The sequence below is a fragment of the Salarias fasciatus genome, unplaced genomic scaffold (genome assembly GCF_902148845.1).
Source record: "Salarias fasciatus unplaced genomic scaffold, fSalaFa1.1, whole genome shotgun sequence".
Lineage (NCBI taxonomy): Eukaryota > Metazoa > Chordata > Actinopteri > Blenniiformes > Blenniidae > Salarias > Salarias fasciatus.
In genome coordinates this window covers 87,501-102,629 of record NW_021941405.1, presented here as the reverse complement: position 1 = coordinate 102,629, position 15,129 = coordinate 87,501, and the positions used below count along the sequence as shown (strand labels likewise).

General features: G+C 53.2%; 1 protein-coding gene across 1 annotated transcript in view; it reads left to right on the top strand.

The window, feature by feature from the left end:
- Nucleotides 1–15,129, top strand: part of camta2 (calmodulin binding transcription activator 2) — a 39,453-nt gene that overhangs the window by 7,898 nt on the left and 16,426 nt on the right. The window contains 7 exon segments of the mRNA XM_030087853.1: nt 127–255; nt 4,464–4,647; nt 4,721–4,859; nt 4,862–5,533; nt 5,610–6,098; nt 8,727–8,853; nt 8,919–9,053. Of these exon segments, the coding sequence (XP_029943713.1) occupies nt 127–255; nt 4,464–4,647; nt 4,721–4,859; nt 4,862–5,533; nt 5,610–6,098; nt 8,727–8,853; nt 8,919–9,053 (1,875 nt within the window).

The following is a 15,129-nucleotide window of genomic DNA, read 5'->3' as shown; positions in this document are numbered from 1 at the left end:
TCCCCGTCCTGACGTGCCCCCGTCCTGACGTGACCCCGTCCTGACGTGCCCCCGTCCTGACGTGCCCCCGTCCTGACGTGTCCCCGTCCTGACGTGTCCCCGTCCTGACGTGTCCCCGTCCTTCAGTCCACAGTATGAAGTGCTCGGTGGGCTCTGGAGAGTTCAGCATCGAGGATCTGGTTCAGCACATTCTGGAGCGACAGAGAACCAAACCTCAGCCGCGCACGCACACCTGTCTGTGCAACACTGGCCAGGGTGAGCCCCGCCCCATGACATCATCCTTACATCACCCACACGACACCACCATGACATGACATCACCAGGACAACATGACATCACCAGGACGACAACATGACGTCACCAGGACGACACCGTGACATCACCAGGATGACAACATGACATCACCAGGACAACAACATGACGTCACCAGGACGACACCGTGACATCACCAGGACAACACCATGACATCACCAGGACAACAACATGACGTCACCAGGACGACACCGTGACATCACCAGGACAACACCATGACATCACCAGGACGACAACATGACATCACCAGGACGACACCATGACATCACCAGGACGATACTATGACATCACCAGGACGACACCATGACATTACCAGGACAACACCATGACATCACCAGGACGACATGACGTCACCAGGACGACACCGTGACATCACCAGGACAACACCATGACATCACCAGGACGACAACATGACATCACCAGGACGACAACATGACATCACCAGGACAACAACATGACGTCACCAGGACGACACCGTGACGTCACCAGGACGACACCGTGACATCACCAGGACAACACCATGACATCACCAGGACGACAACATGACATCACCAGGACGACAACATGACGTCACCAGGACGACACCGTGACATCACCAGGACAACACCATGACATCACCAGGACAACAACATGACGTCACCAGGACGACACCGTGACATCACCAGGATGACAACATGACATCACCAGGACAACAACATGACGTCACCAGGACGACACCGTGACATCACCAGGACAACACCATGACATCACCAGGACAACAACATGACGTCACCAGGACGACACCGTGACATCACCAGGACAACACCATGACATCACCAGGACGACAACATGACATCACCAGGACGACACCATGACATCACCAGGACGATACTATGACATCACCAGGACGACACCATGACATTACCAGGACAACACCATGACATCACCAGGACGACAACATGACGTCACCAGGACGACACCGTGACATCACCAGGACAACACCATGACATCACCAGGACGACAACATGACATCACCAGGACGACAACATGACATCACCAGGACAACAACATGACGTCACCAGGACGACACCGTGACGTCACCAGGACGACACCGTGACATCACCAGGACAACACCGTGACATCACCAGGACGACAACATGACATCACCAGGACGACAACATGACGTCACCAGGACGACACCGTGACATCACCAGGACAACACCATGACATCACCAGGACAACAACATGACGTCACCAGGACGACACCGTGACATCACCAGGATGACAACATGACATCACCAGGACAACAACATGACGTCACCAGGACGACACCGTGACATCACCAGGACAACACCATGACATCACCAGGACAACAACATGACGTCACCAGGACGACACCGTGACATCACCAGGACAACACCATGACATCACCAGGACGACAACATGACATCACCAGGACGACACCATGACATCACCAGGACGATACTATGACATCACCAGGACGACACCATGACATTACCAGGACAACACCATGACATCACCAGGACGACATGACGTCACCAGGACGACACCGTGACATCACCAGGACAACACCATGACATCACCAGGACGACAACATGACATCACCAGGACGACAACATGACATCACCAGGACAACAACATGACGTCACCAGGACGACACCGTGACGTCACCAGGACGACACCGTGACATCACCAGGACAACACCATGACATCACCAGGACGACAACATGACATCACCAGGACGACAACATGACGTCACCAGGACGACACCGTGACATCACCAGGACAACACCATGACATCACCAGGACAACAACATGACGTCACCAGGACGACACCGTGACATCACCAGGATGACAACATGACATCACCAGGACAACAACATGACGTCACCAGGACGACACCGTGACATCACCAGGACAACACCATGACATCACCAGGACAACAACATGACGTCACCAGGACGACACCGTGACATCACCAGGACAACACCATGACATCACCAGGACGACAACATGACATCACCAGGACGACACCATGACATCACCAGGACGATACTATGACATCACCAGGACGACACCATGACATTACCAGGACAACACCATGACATCACCAGGACGACAACATGACGTCACCAGGACGACACCGTGACATCACCAGGACAACACCATGACATCACCAGGACGACAACATGACATCACCAGGACGACAACATGACATCACCAGGACAACAACATGACGTCACCAGGACGACACCGTGACGTCACCCGGACGACACCGTGACATCACCAGGACAACACCATGACATCACCAGGACGACAACATGACATCACCAGGACGACAACATGACGTCACCAGGACGACACCGTGACATCACCAGGACAACACCATGACATCACCAGGACAACAACATGACGTCACCAGGACGACACCGTGACATCACCAGGACGACAACATGACATCACCAGGACAACAACATGACGTCACCAGGACGACACCGTGACATCACCAGGACGACACCATGACATCACCAGGACAACAACATGACGTCACCAGGACGACACCGTGACATCACCAGGACAACACCATGACATCACCAGGACGACAACATGACATCACCAGGACGACACCATGACATCACCAGGACGATACTATGACATCACCAGGACGACACCATGACATTACCAGGACAACACCATGACATCACCAGGACGACATGACGTCACCAGGACGACACCGTGACATCACCAGGACAACACCATGACATCACCAGGACGACAACATGACATCACCAGGACGACAACATGACATCACCAGGACAACAACATGACGTCACCAGGACGACACCGTGACGTCACCAGGACGACACCGTGACATCACCAGGACAACACCATGACATCACCAGGACGACAACATGACATCACCAGGACGACAACATGACGTCACCAGGACGACACCGTGACATCACCAGGACAACACCATGACATCACCAGGACAACAACATGACGTCACCAGGACGACACCGTGACATCACCAGGATGACAACATGACATCACCAGGACAACAACATGACATCACCAGGACAACAACATGACGTCACCAGGACGACACCGTGACATCACCAGGACAACACCATGACATCACCAGGACGACAACATGACATCACCAGGACGACACCATGACATCACCAGGACGATACTATGACATCACCAGGACGACACCATGACATTACCAGGACAACACCATGACATCACCAGGACGACAACATGACGTCACCAGGACGACACCGTGACATCACCAGGACAACACCATGACATCACCAGGACGACAACATGACATCACCAGGACGACAACATGACATCACCAGGACAACAACATGACGTCACCAGGACGACACCGTGACGTCACCAGGACGACACCGTGACATCACCAGGACAACACCATGACATCACCAGGACGACAACATGACATCACCAGGACGACAACATGACGTCACCAGGACGACACCGTGACATCACCAGGACAACACCATGACATCACCAGGACAACAACATGACGTCACCAGGACGACACCGTGACATCACCAGGATGACAACATGACATCACCAGGACAACAACATGACGTCACCAGGACGACACCGTGACGTCACCAGGACGACACCGTGACATCACCAGGACGATACTATGACATCACCAGGACGACACCATGACATCACCAGGACAACACCATGACATCACCAGGACGACAACATGACATCACCAGGACGACACCATGACATCGCCAGGACAACACCATGACATCACCAGGACGACAACATGACATCACCAGGACGACACCGTGACATCACCAGGACAACACCATGACATCACCAGGACGACACCATGACATCACCAGGACAACACCGTGACATCACCAGGACGACAACATGACATCACCAGGACGACACCATGACATCACCAGGACATCAACTTGACGACATCATAGCGGCATCATGCCGTTACTTTGACAACACGGTGATGACACTATGACATGATGTCATCTGGACGACACCATGACGGCAGCGCGACGTTCCCTAGATGAGACCATGACATCATCACGCCATCAGCGGGACGTGGTCCTGATCCGTCTGTCTCTGCGTCTCTGTGTCCTCAGTGTCTTCAGGAGTGAACATTCCTCACCGCTGCAACAGCACCAAGCACCGGATCATCTCCCCCAAGCTGCCCCCCCCCTCCTGCCGGCCCCCCCCGCAGCCCCCCGAGACGGGGGAGGCCGACGGCAGGCTGCCCCACCTGCAGGTCCAGGGCAGCCCCGCCTCGTCCCCCCGCCCCCCGTCCAGGTGAGTACGGGACCAGCGTGGCTCCGCCCCCGAAGCCCCGCCCCCTCGGCCTCATCTGTCCTCTCCCCCGCAGCTCGGCCTCCACCCCCCCGCAGACCAACGGTTTCTACAGCGACCTCGCCACGGTGGCGCTGCAGCAGAACGCGGTCATCGTCATGGCGACGGCTACCGCCGTCCCAGGAGGAGGGGGAGGAGCCATCCCGGCAGGGGGAGGAGCCGGAGGGGAGGAGGCGGGGCCCCGGCAGAGTCTGTCCCTCACCCGCTCGGGCCAGCTGCTCCTGTCCCCGCCCCTCCCCCGCCCCCCCCCTCCGCCCCCCCTGCCCCGCTCCCCCCTCCCCCCCCTGTGCAGGCCACCCTGGCCCTGACCCTGCTGCCCTCGCCGGTCCTCGGAGGCCTGCTCCTCGCCTCCCCTCCCCCGCCGCCCGCCGCCGTGTCTCCTCCGTCCTCCCCGTCCTCACCCTCTCCACCCCCGCCCCCCCACTCTCTGTCCCTGACCTTTGACCCCGACTCCTTCCTCAACTCCCCAAAACAAGGCCAGACGTACGGCGGGCCGCCGCCCCCCTCCCCCTCCCCCGCCGTCATCTGCAGCTCCTCCCCCTTTTCTCCCCCTCCTCTGGCTCTCTCGCTGTCCCCCACCTCCACCCCGCCCTCGTCCGTGTCTCCGCCTTCCTCCCTGTCCTCCCTGTCCTCGTCCTCGGAGGCGGACAGGAGAGACTCCGCCCCCCCCTCCGCCTCCTCCGTGGCCCCGCCCCCCCTCTCCCTCTGTGTGGAGCTGGGAGAGCGGGGGAGGGGGGAGTCGGGCCCGGAGGAGGAGGAGCGGGCTGCTGGACATGAGGATGATGATGATGAAGGCAGAGCTCCACCCACCAAGCTGGCCCTGCTGCAGGTGAGATGGGGGGAGGGGCCTACGGGGGCGGGGGGGGCTGCTCCCTCGGCTGACCTCTGCTCCTCGCTCCTTCCAGACAGGCCACGCCTCCCCGTCTCCACGGCAACATCCCGGTTCCGCCTCCCTGCTGCTGGTGTGTCAGGAAGCCACTCCCCCGGCCAATCGGGCGCAGCGACCGGACGCGCCTCACGTTCAGGTGAAAGACGGCGGGGGGCGGGGCTGCGGCCTGGACACGCCCCTGACAGAGGAGGCGGAGCCCTCACTGCAGCGAGGGGAGGAGCTGGACATCATGTTCGACAGCCAGTTCCCCGACCTCATCTCTGACCTCATCACCGAGGAGGCGGCGGCCTGCGAGCAGCGCCCGCCCACCGCCACGCCCACCGGCCCCTCCGGCAGGGCTGCCACGCCAAGCCCCGCCCTCTTTCCTGCAGGCATCCGCTACATGGTGCCCCCCCAGCCCTCCCCCTCCTCCTCCTTCCTCCCCTTCCCCCTCCCGCTGCCTTCGTCCTCCTCCACCCGCCTCGCCGCCATCACCGACTTCTCTCCAGAGTGGTCCTATCCTGAGGTAACCGTCACTTACCGGTCATTAACCATCACTAACCATCACTGACCAGTCACTAACCAGTCAATTACCAGTCACTAAACGTCACTAACCAGTCATTAACCATCACTAAACCTCACTAACCAGTCACTAACCATCACTAAACATCACTAACCAGTCATTAACCATCACTAACCATCACTAACCAGTCATTAACCATCACTAACCATCACTAAACCTCACTAACCAGTCACTAAAAACATCACTAACCAGTCATTATCCATCATTAACCATCAGTAACATCACTGACCAGACACTAACCATCACTGACCAGTCACTAACCATCATTAACCAGTCACTTACCACTCACTTACCATCACTAACATCACTAACCGTCATTGATAACAAGTCACTTACCAGTCATTAACCATGACTAACCAATCACTGACCAGTCACTAACCAGACCCTCCAGAAAAATGCGAGCAAAAACTCTTGATGCGTACTTCAATCCCAGATTATGCGAGCATGTGGGGGTTTTATGCCATTTTATGCGGTAAAATTGCGGACAGTTGTGAAGTATGCTAATAGTTGTGAAATATGCAAAAGGATGGCAGATATGTAGGTTACCCACTCTCTCTCTCGCTCTCGCACGCACACGCGCACACCACCCTTAAATCACATTCATTTAATATTAATTCGTTATTTATTTATCTTAAATTGTTACTCACCAATGCTCATCAATGGAGCAAGTGTGTGTGTGTGTGTGTGTGTGTGTGTGTGTGTGTGTGTGTGTGTGAGAAAGCCGTCAATACGGTGTTTCAAATGAACTGGTGTCCTTGTTACCTGGTGACTGACTTCCTTTAGCACTTCCTGCTGCTGCTGCTAGTAGCAGCAGGTGTTGAAATCAGACTCATTAAAGGTCTGAACGGCTTTTTGTCTGGTTTTTAGCATCTGTCAGCAACAAGGGACGTGAAAGAAACCCAGTCGCCAGTTAATAGGGAAACCAGCTCTTCCAAAACACCGGCTCCGCTCCGGGTTCTGGACAGTTCTTCTCCGCTAGTTAGCTGCTGCGTTCAGGTGACTGGAGCTGCTGCGGAAAACTGAAACTCGGTCGTTCACATGAAGGCAGCGGAGACAGCTGGACTCGGGAGACACTCAGGAGACACTCAGGAGACACTCAGGAGACAGGTGAAGGAAGCGTGGACTATTTGCACAAAGGAACGGCTCTCAGACAGCTGTGATCCGGCTCTCATCATTCACTTAAAGCTGCTGTAGGCAGGATTTTGCTAGTCAATGCTAATTTTTCTGTTTTCTTTGGATTAAATGTTAGAGTATCATTGATAATCCTTTAGGAGTGTAGCATAACTGCTCTACCGCGAGGGCGCAGCGTTTCCATCTGTCTCTGTTCTGAGCTGAAAAGGAATCTCACAGCTCCAGGTATCTTTGACCAATCAGAAGAGCCCCTGAGGCTCTAACCTGATTGGTCGAGGGGCGTTTGTCGCACGTTCTTGTGGGAGGGGCTTAACTTGCGTAAGGGCGTGATGTCAGAGAAAACAGGACAGGATTGGCTGTGCTGGGTTTCAAATCACCATCTTAGATGGGTCAAATCGCCATCTTGCTTAGGTAACCCTAAGCAAGATGGCGGAGATGCGGAATCCTGCCTACAGCACCTTTAAAAGAACACATTCAAAGGAACGACTCGTTCGTTGAACGTCACAGCAATTCAAGCGAGACCATTTCTCTTTTTTTCACGGTAAATGTGAGATTATTGCGGGAATAATGCGCCCTTTTGGAAAATATGTGGCCCCTGCATAATCAGCGGCAAAAGGGTGATCGCATAATGCGTTTTTCTGGAGGGTCTAAATAACCATCACTAGCCATCACTAACCATGACTAACATCACTAACCATCACTGACCAGTCACTAACATCACTAACCAGTCACTAACCATCACTACCCAGTCACTTACCAGTCATTAACCATCACTGGCAATCACTGACCAGTCATTAACCAGTCATTAACCATCACTGACCAGTCATTAACCAGTCATTAACCATCACTAACCAGTCACTAGCCAGGCACTAACCATCACCATCAGTAACCATCAGTAACCAGTCACTGACCATCACTAACCAGTCACTAACCAGTCATTAACCATCACTAACAGTCACTAACCAGTCATTAACCATCAGTAACCAGTCACTGACCATCACTAACCAGTCATTAACCATCAGTAACCATCAGTAACCATAAGTAACCAGTCACTGACCATCACTAACCAGTCACTAACCAGTCATTAACCATCACTGACCAGACACTGACCATCACTAAGTAGTCACTAACCAGTCATTAACCATCACTGACCAGACACTGACCATCACTAACTAGTCACTAACCAGCCATTAACCATCAGTAACCAGTCACTGACCATCACTAACCAGTCACTAACCAGTCATTAACCATCACTAACAGTCACTAACCAGTCATTAACCAGTCATTAACCATCAGTAACCAGTCACTGACCATCACTAAAACACAGTGGAGTTGCATGAGTCAGAGGAGGAAGATGATCTATAGTCTGGTGTCAGAGGAAGATGCTCTAACCTGGTCCTGGTCCTGGTCCTGGTCCTGGTCCTGGTTCTGGTTCTGCAGGGCGGGGTGAAGGTTCTGATCACCGGGCCGTGGAGCGAGCCCACTGGACAGTACTCCTGCGTGTTCGACCAGAACTCGGTTCCCGCCTCGCTCATCCAGCCGGGGGTTCTGCGCTGCTACTGTCCCGGTACGTCGGTTCTCCCCCGCGTCGCCGCGGAACGTCCCATCATGCACCTGTGTCTCCCCCCGCAGCCCACGAGGCCGGCCTGGTGTGTCTGCACGTTCTGGAGTCCGGCGGCTCCGTCTCCTCGTCGGTCCTGTTCGAGTACCGAGCGCGGAACGCCAGCTCTCTGCCCAGCTCGCAGCTCGACTGGCTCTCATTGGACGGTCAGTTCTGGTTCACACCAGTCACAGATCAGCCCTCATCAGCACCAGCCAATCACAGATCAGCCCTCATCAGCACCAGCCAATCACAGATCAGGACCCATCAGCACCAGCCAATCACAGATCAGCCCTCATCAGCACCAGCCAATCACAGATCAACCCTCATCAGCACCAGCCAATCACAGATCAGGACCCATCAGCACCAGCCAATCACAGATCAGGACCCATCAGCACCAGCCAATCACAGATCAGGATCAAATCAAATCAGATTTTATTTATATACACTTTTCATATTAATAAAAACAACGCAAAGTGCTGAACAGTAAAAACAAAAAGAATAAAAACCGCGCCATCAAACGGTATGCACCACACACACGCGCACACACACACACACACACACACACATGCACACACACACACATGCACACACACACACACACACACACACACACACACACACACACACACACACACACACACACACACACACTCTCTCCCATTAATTTGCACAGAACAGAGGAGACATGGCATGGCACTGAGCATCTTGGCAAAACGCCACCAGTGGGCCGTCCACACCAGGAGAAATCGAGGGTCATTAATACTGGGGCTCCAGCGCCCGACCCCCGACCCCGACAGACCAAGGGAACTCGCACACCAAAGTGTGGAGCCCCCCAGGCCAGCCGGGACCAGAGGACCCGGGCGTTGGACCAGGACCGACTCCCGGTGTGAAGGACCCCCCTCAGTGTGAAGGACCCCCCTGAGGAAACACTGGAATTAAACAGCTAAAACATAATAAATATGACACGAAATTCAAATAAGATAATAAGATAGGATTACAAAGTATAAAAGTAAAACAAGTTGAAAGTGAATAATAAAATAGAATAAAATTGCATAAATAAAGATGGAATAAGAGGACTATAAAGGGTCAGTTAAAAGCCTGATTAAAAAGGTGTGTTTTCAACCTCCCTTAAAAAATATCAACGGTCTCTGCGGTCCTGAGGTTCTCTGGTCCTGAGGTTCTGCGGTCCTGAGGTTCTCCGGCAGGCTGTTCCACAGGCGGGGCCGTAGTGGCCAAAAGCGGCCTCGCCATGAGTCTTGGTTCTGGTTTTAGGAACACAGTGAGCCGCTGCCAGAGGACCTCAGGGCCGCGAGGGTGGATACGGTAAAAACAGATCAGCTAAATAAGAAGGCACAAGGCTGTTAAGACATTTAAAAACGAATAAGAAAACTTTAAAATCGATCCTGAAGCGGACAGGGAGCCAATGCAGCGACTGTAAAACCGCTGTAATGTGGCTCCGCCCCCTGGTCCTCGTCAGCACGGCGGCTGAGTTTTGTAATAACTGGAGGTTTGAAATGTTCTTTTTGTTTCAGACCAGGGAGCAAGGCACTACAGTAATCTAATCTACAGGAGATAAAAGCTGCATTAGCGCCTCCTGCTGGCCTGAGAGAGAAACGGGCGACTCGGCTTTATTCTTAAGGTGATAAAATCCAATCTTAGTTATGTTTTAATGTGTGAAATAAAACTTAGCTCAGAGTCAAAAAGCAGGCCCAGGTTCTTCACTGATTGTTCTGGTTTAAAATCTGATCATTTAGGTAAAAGTTTCTCTCTCTGACCTTCAGGACCGAAAACTAAAACCTCAGTCTGGTCCTGGTGGAGCTGCAGGAAATTCACTGCATCCATGACTTGATGTCTGAAATACAGTTAAAAAGGGTTTCTATTGGCTCGGAGTCACCAGGAGACACGGCCATGAACAGCTGACTGTCGTCAGCGTAACCATGGAAACTGATGAACAGCTGAGTGTCGTCAGCGTAGCTATGGAAACTGATGAACAGCTGAGTGTCGTCAGCGTAACCATGGAAACTGATGAACAGCTGAGTGTCGTCAGCGTAGCTATGGAAACTGATGAACAGCTGAGTGTCGTCAGCGTAACTATGGAAACTGATGAACAGCTGAGTGTCGTCAGCGTAGCTATGGAAACTGATGAACAGCTGAGTGTCGTCAGCGTAGCTTTGGAAACTGATGAACAGCTGAGTGTCGTCAGCGTAGCTATGGAAACTGATGAACAGCTGAGTGTCGTCAGCGTAACCATGGAAACTGATGAACAGCTGAGTGTCGTCAGCGTAACCATGGAAACTGATGAACAGCTGAGTGTCGTCAGCGTAGCTATGGAAACTGATGAACAGCTGAGTGTCGTCAGCGTAGCTATGGAAACTGATGAACAGCTGAGTGTCGTCAGCGTAACTATGGAAACTGATGAACAGCTGAGTGTCGTCAGCGTAACCATGGAAACTGATGAACAGCTGAGTGTCGTCAGCGTAACTATGGAAACTGATGAACAGCTGAGTGTCGTCAGCGTAGCTATGGAAACTGATGAACAGCTGAGTGTCGTCAGCGTAGCTATGGAAACTGAACAGCTGAGTGTCGTCAGCGTAACCATGGAAACTGATGAACAGGTGAGTGTTGTCAGCGTAACTATGGAAACTGATGAACAGCTGAGTGTCGTCAGCGTAGCTATGGTAACTGATGAACAGCTGAGTGTCGTCAGCGTAACCATGGAAACTGATGAACAGCTGAGTGTCTTCAGCATAGCTATGGAAACTGATGAACAGCTGAGTGTCGTCAGCGTAGCTATGGAAACTGATGAACAGCTGAGTGTCGTCAGCGTAGCTTTGGAAACTGATGAACAGCTGAGTGTCGTCAGCGTAGCTATGGAAACTGATGAACAGCTGAGTGTTGTCAGCGTAACCATGGAAACTGATGAACAGCTGAGTGTCGTCAGCGTAACCATGGAAACTGATGAACAGCTGAGTGTCGTCAGCGTAGCTGTGGAAACTGATGAACAGCTGAGTGTCGTCAGCGTAACCATGGAAACTGATGAACAGCTGAGTGTCATCAGCGTAGCTATGGAAACTGATGAACAGCTGAGTGTCGTCAGCGTAACTATGGAAACTGATGAACAGCTGAGTGTCGTCAGCGTAGCTATGGAAACTGATGAACAGCTGAGTGTCGTCAGCGTAGCTATGGAAACTGATGAACAGCTGAGTGTCGTCAGCGTAGCTATGGAAACTGATGAACAGCTGAGTGTCGTCAGCGTAGCTATGGAAACTGAACAGCTGAGTGTCGTCAGCGTAGCTATGGTAACTGATGAACAGCTGAGTGTCGTCAGCGTAACCATGGAAACTGATGAACAGCTGAGTGTCGTCAGCGTAGCTTTGGAAACTGATGAACAGCTGAGTGTCGTCAGCGTAGCTATGGAAACTGATGAACAGCTGAGTGACGTCAGCGTAGCTATGGAAACTGATGAACAGCTGAGTGTCGTCAGCGTAGCTATGGAAACTGAACAGCTGAGTGTCGTCAGCGTAGCTATGGTAACTGATGAACAGCTGAGTGTCGTCAGCGTAACCATGGAAACTGATGAACAGCTGAGTGTCGTCAGCGTAGCTTTGGAAACTGATGAACAGCTGAGTGTCGTCAGCGTAGCTATGGAAACTGATGAACAGCTGAGTGTCGTCAGCGTAGCTATGGAAACTGATGAACAGCTGAGTGTCGTCAGCGTAGCTATGGAAACTGATGAACAGCTGAGTGTCGTCAGCGTAGCTATGGAAACTGATGAACAGCTGAGTGTCGTCAGCGTAGCTATGGAAACTGATGCCGTGTCTCCTGATGACGTCCTCAATTGGAAGCATGTAGAGATTAAAAAGTATGGGACCTAAAATTGAACCTTGGGGAACCCCACACCTAATTTCATGGATTCCTGAGGAACAAGTATCCAGACTTACATAAAAACATCGATCTGTGAGAAAAGAACTGAAGCAGGTAAGAACAGTACCAGAGAGGCCCACCAGGTGACTCAGTCTGTTTATTAAAATGTGGTGGTCTACTGAGTCGAAGGCGGCACTCAGGTCCAGCAGAACCAACACTGTGAGCTTTTTATTATCTAAGTTCCACCTGATATCATTTAAAATCTTTCACAGGGCGTCTCGGTACTGTGGTTCACTCTAAACCAGACTGATGTCTTTCTAAAATGTTATTGATCATTAAAAAGTCATTGACTTGGTTGAAAACCAGTCTTTCTAAAACTTTACTTAAAAACGGTCAGTTGGATCCTGGTCTGTAGTTAGGCCTGGGCGATATACCAAAAATTTATCGTTACCGAAGTTTACTACGATAACTGACGTCATTTTGCCCATGTCGGTAAATTCGATATTAAAAAAAAAAAGTCGGCTTTAGCTGTGTAGGTGGGCAGTGTTCATGTCCCTTTAAGACGCTGTGTTCATGTCCCTTTAAGACGTTGCACTATGACTCCGCCCACTCCTGTTTAAAACCCCAGCAGCCAGCAGAAGCAGCTGAAGCAGAGCAGACTGACGCCGTTCGACCCTCTGAACATCCCAACCAGCAGACATGATCTCCAGACACACAGCATGGAGACATGCTAGTTTAGCCGCTAGCGGCTACAGGCTAACAGCCTGCAGGGCTGCAGATTAATGCTGGTCCACCGTCCCGGACAGTGAAACTCCTCAGCAGCTGATTGGCTGATTGTTCCAGCAGAAGCTCCTCATGCTCTTTTATTGAACAGGCCATGTCTTCTGGTGTTATGTTTGTTTACATCACGCTGCATGTGCAGCTCCGAGCTCCGTGTCTTCTTCTCCATTTTGGAGTTGCTGTGTCAGAGTGACAGCGCCATCTGAAGGCCTGGCGGGTGAACTACGTCGTTTTGAGTCCTTGTTATGCTGCGTGGATGTAGATATTTCCTGAAGCGATGCTGTGTGGACAGGAGTACTGAGGGGGTCTGGAGTACTGAGGGGGGTCTGGAGTACTGAGGGGGGTCTGGAGTACTGAGGGGGTCTGGAGTACTGAGGGGGTCTAGAGTACTGAGGGGGTCTGGAGTAGTGAGGGGGTCTGGAGTACTGAGGGGGTCTGGAGTACTGAGGGGGTCTGGACTCTGTTCAGCAGGATGGGGGACTGCTAGAAACAAAGGCGTGGTGCTCAAAGGAGGTAAAACTGGGGGGGGGGGGGGGGGCCTCAGTGAGGAGGACAGGAGCTCAGAGCCGCCGTGTCTCAGTGAGAAGCAGACTGTCTGAGTTACTGTCTAACATCAGATCATGAACAATAAAAGATTTGATTCAGAGAGAGACACAGTCAGCAGCGCCATGTTCATGGTGGGGGGGGGGGGATGTGGCTCTCAGATGAGTTTTACTGTTAAAGAGTCCTTTGTTGTTTAAAAACAGTCAGGGGGACGTGGTGTCTGGAGGAGGTGAGGACAGGGACGCTGTGGACAGTGTGTGGTGTGTCCGGGGCAGTGAGGGTGTGTGAGGGGTGTGTGTGGTGTGTCGGGTCAGTGAGGGTGTGTGTGAGGAGTGTGGTGGATGGGGGGGTCTTCCAGGTAGTCAGTCAGGGGGGGGGTGTGGACTGTGGCTGAATGTTCCCTGCTGAGACGGAGCGGCCAGCGTCTCGGCTGAAGTCCGTCCTGCTGGTAAAAAGCTGGAGGCTGAGCAGGAGCGCTGGAGAGCCAGGTGTCGAGGCTGAGCCGTCTGGAGAAGGTCGGCAAAGGTCCAGAGATAAGGACCGCCCTCCCACAGCTCTCCTCCAGGTCAGGAAGGTCTTTAAATCCTGCCTGGTGACTCGGCTGCCGCCGGGCCGTGGCGTTAGCGCCGACGTGGACGACGACCCGGCGGACAGCGGAGGGGAGGGACCGCAGGAGCTCCGGGAGTCCTGGAGGATGGTGGGGACAGCAGCACCAGGAAGACACCGCGTGACGGCGTTAAAGAAGACAATATTCCTGAAGCTGCTGTCCCCGACCAGGAGGGACGTAGGGGGAGAAGAGGGGGCGGGGCCAGGGCTGGGGAGCGCTCCGCCGGTGCAGCGACGCCGCCGGCAGCAACCTCGCTACTGGAGCGGTGGTCCTGGCCCTGGTACCGGTTCTCCCCGGGGTGGTGGTCCAGTTCTCCCCGGGGTGGTGGTCCAGTTCTCCCCGGGGTGGTGGTCCGGTTCTCCCTGGGGTGGTGGTGGCTCCCGGAATGCCTCCTCCCCGCCTCCCTGATCAGCCTCAGGTGGGAAGCGGAGGCCGCGGTCCGGCTC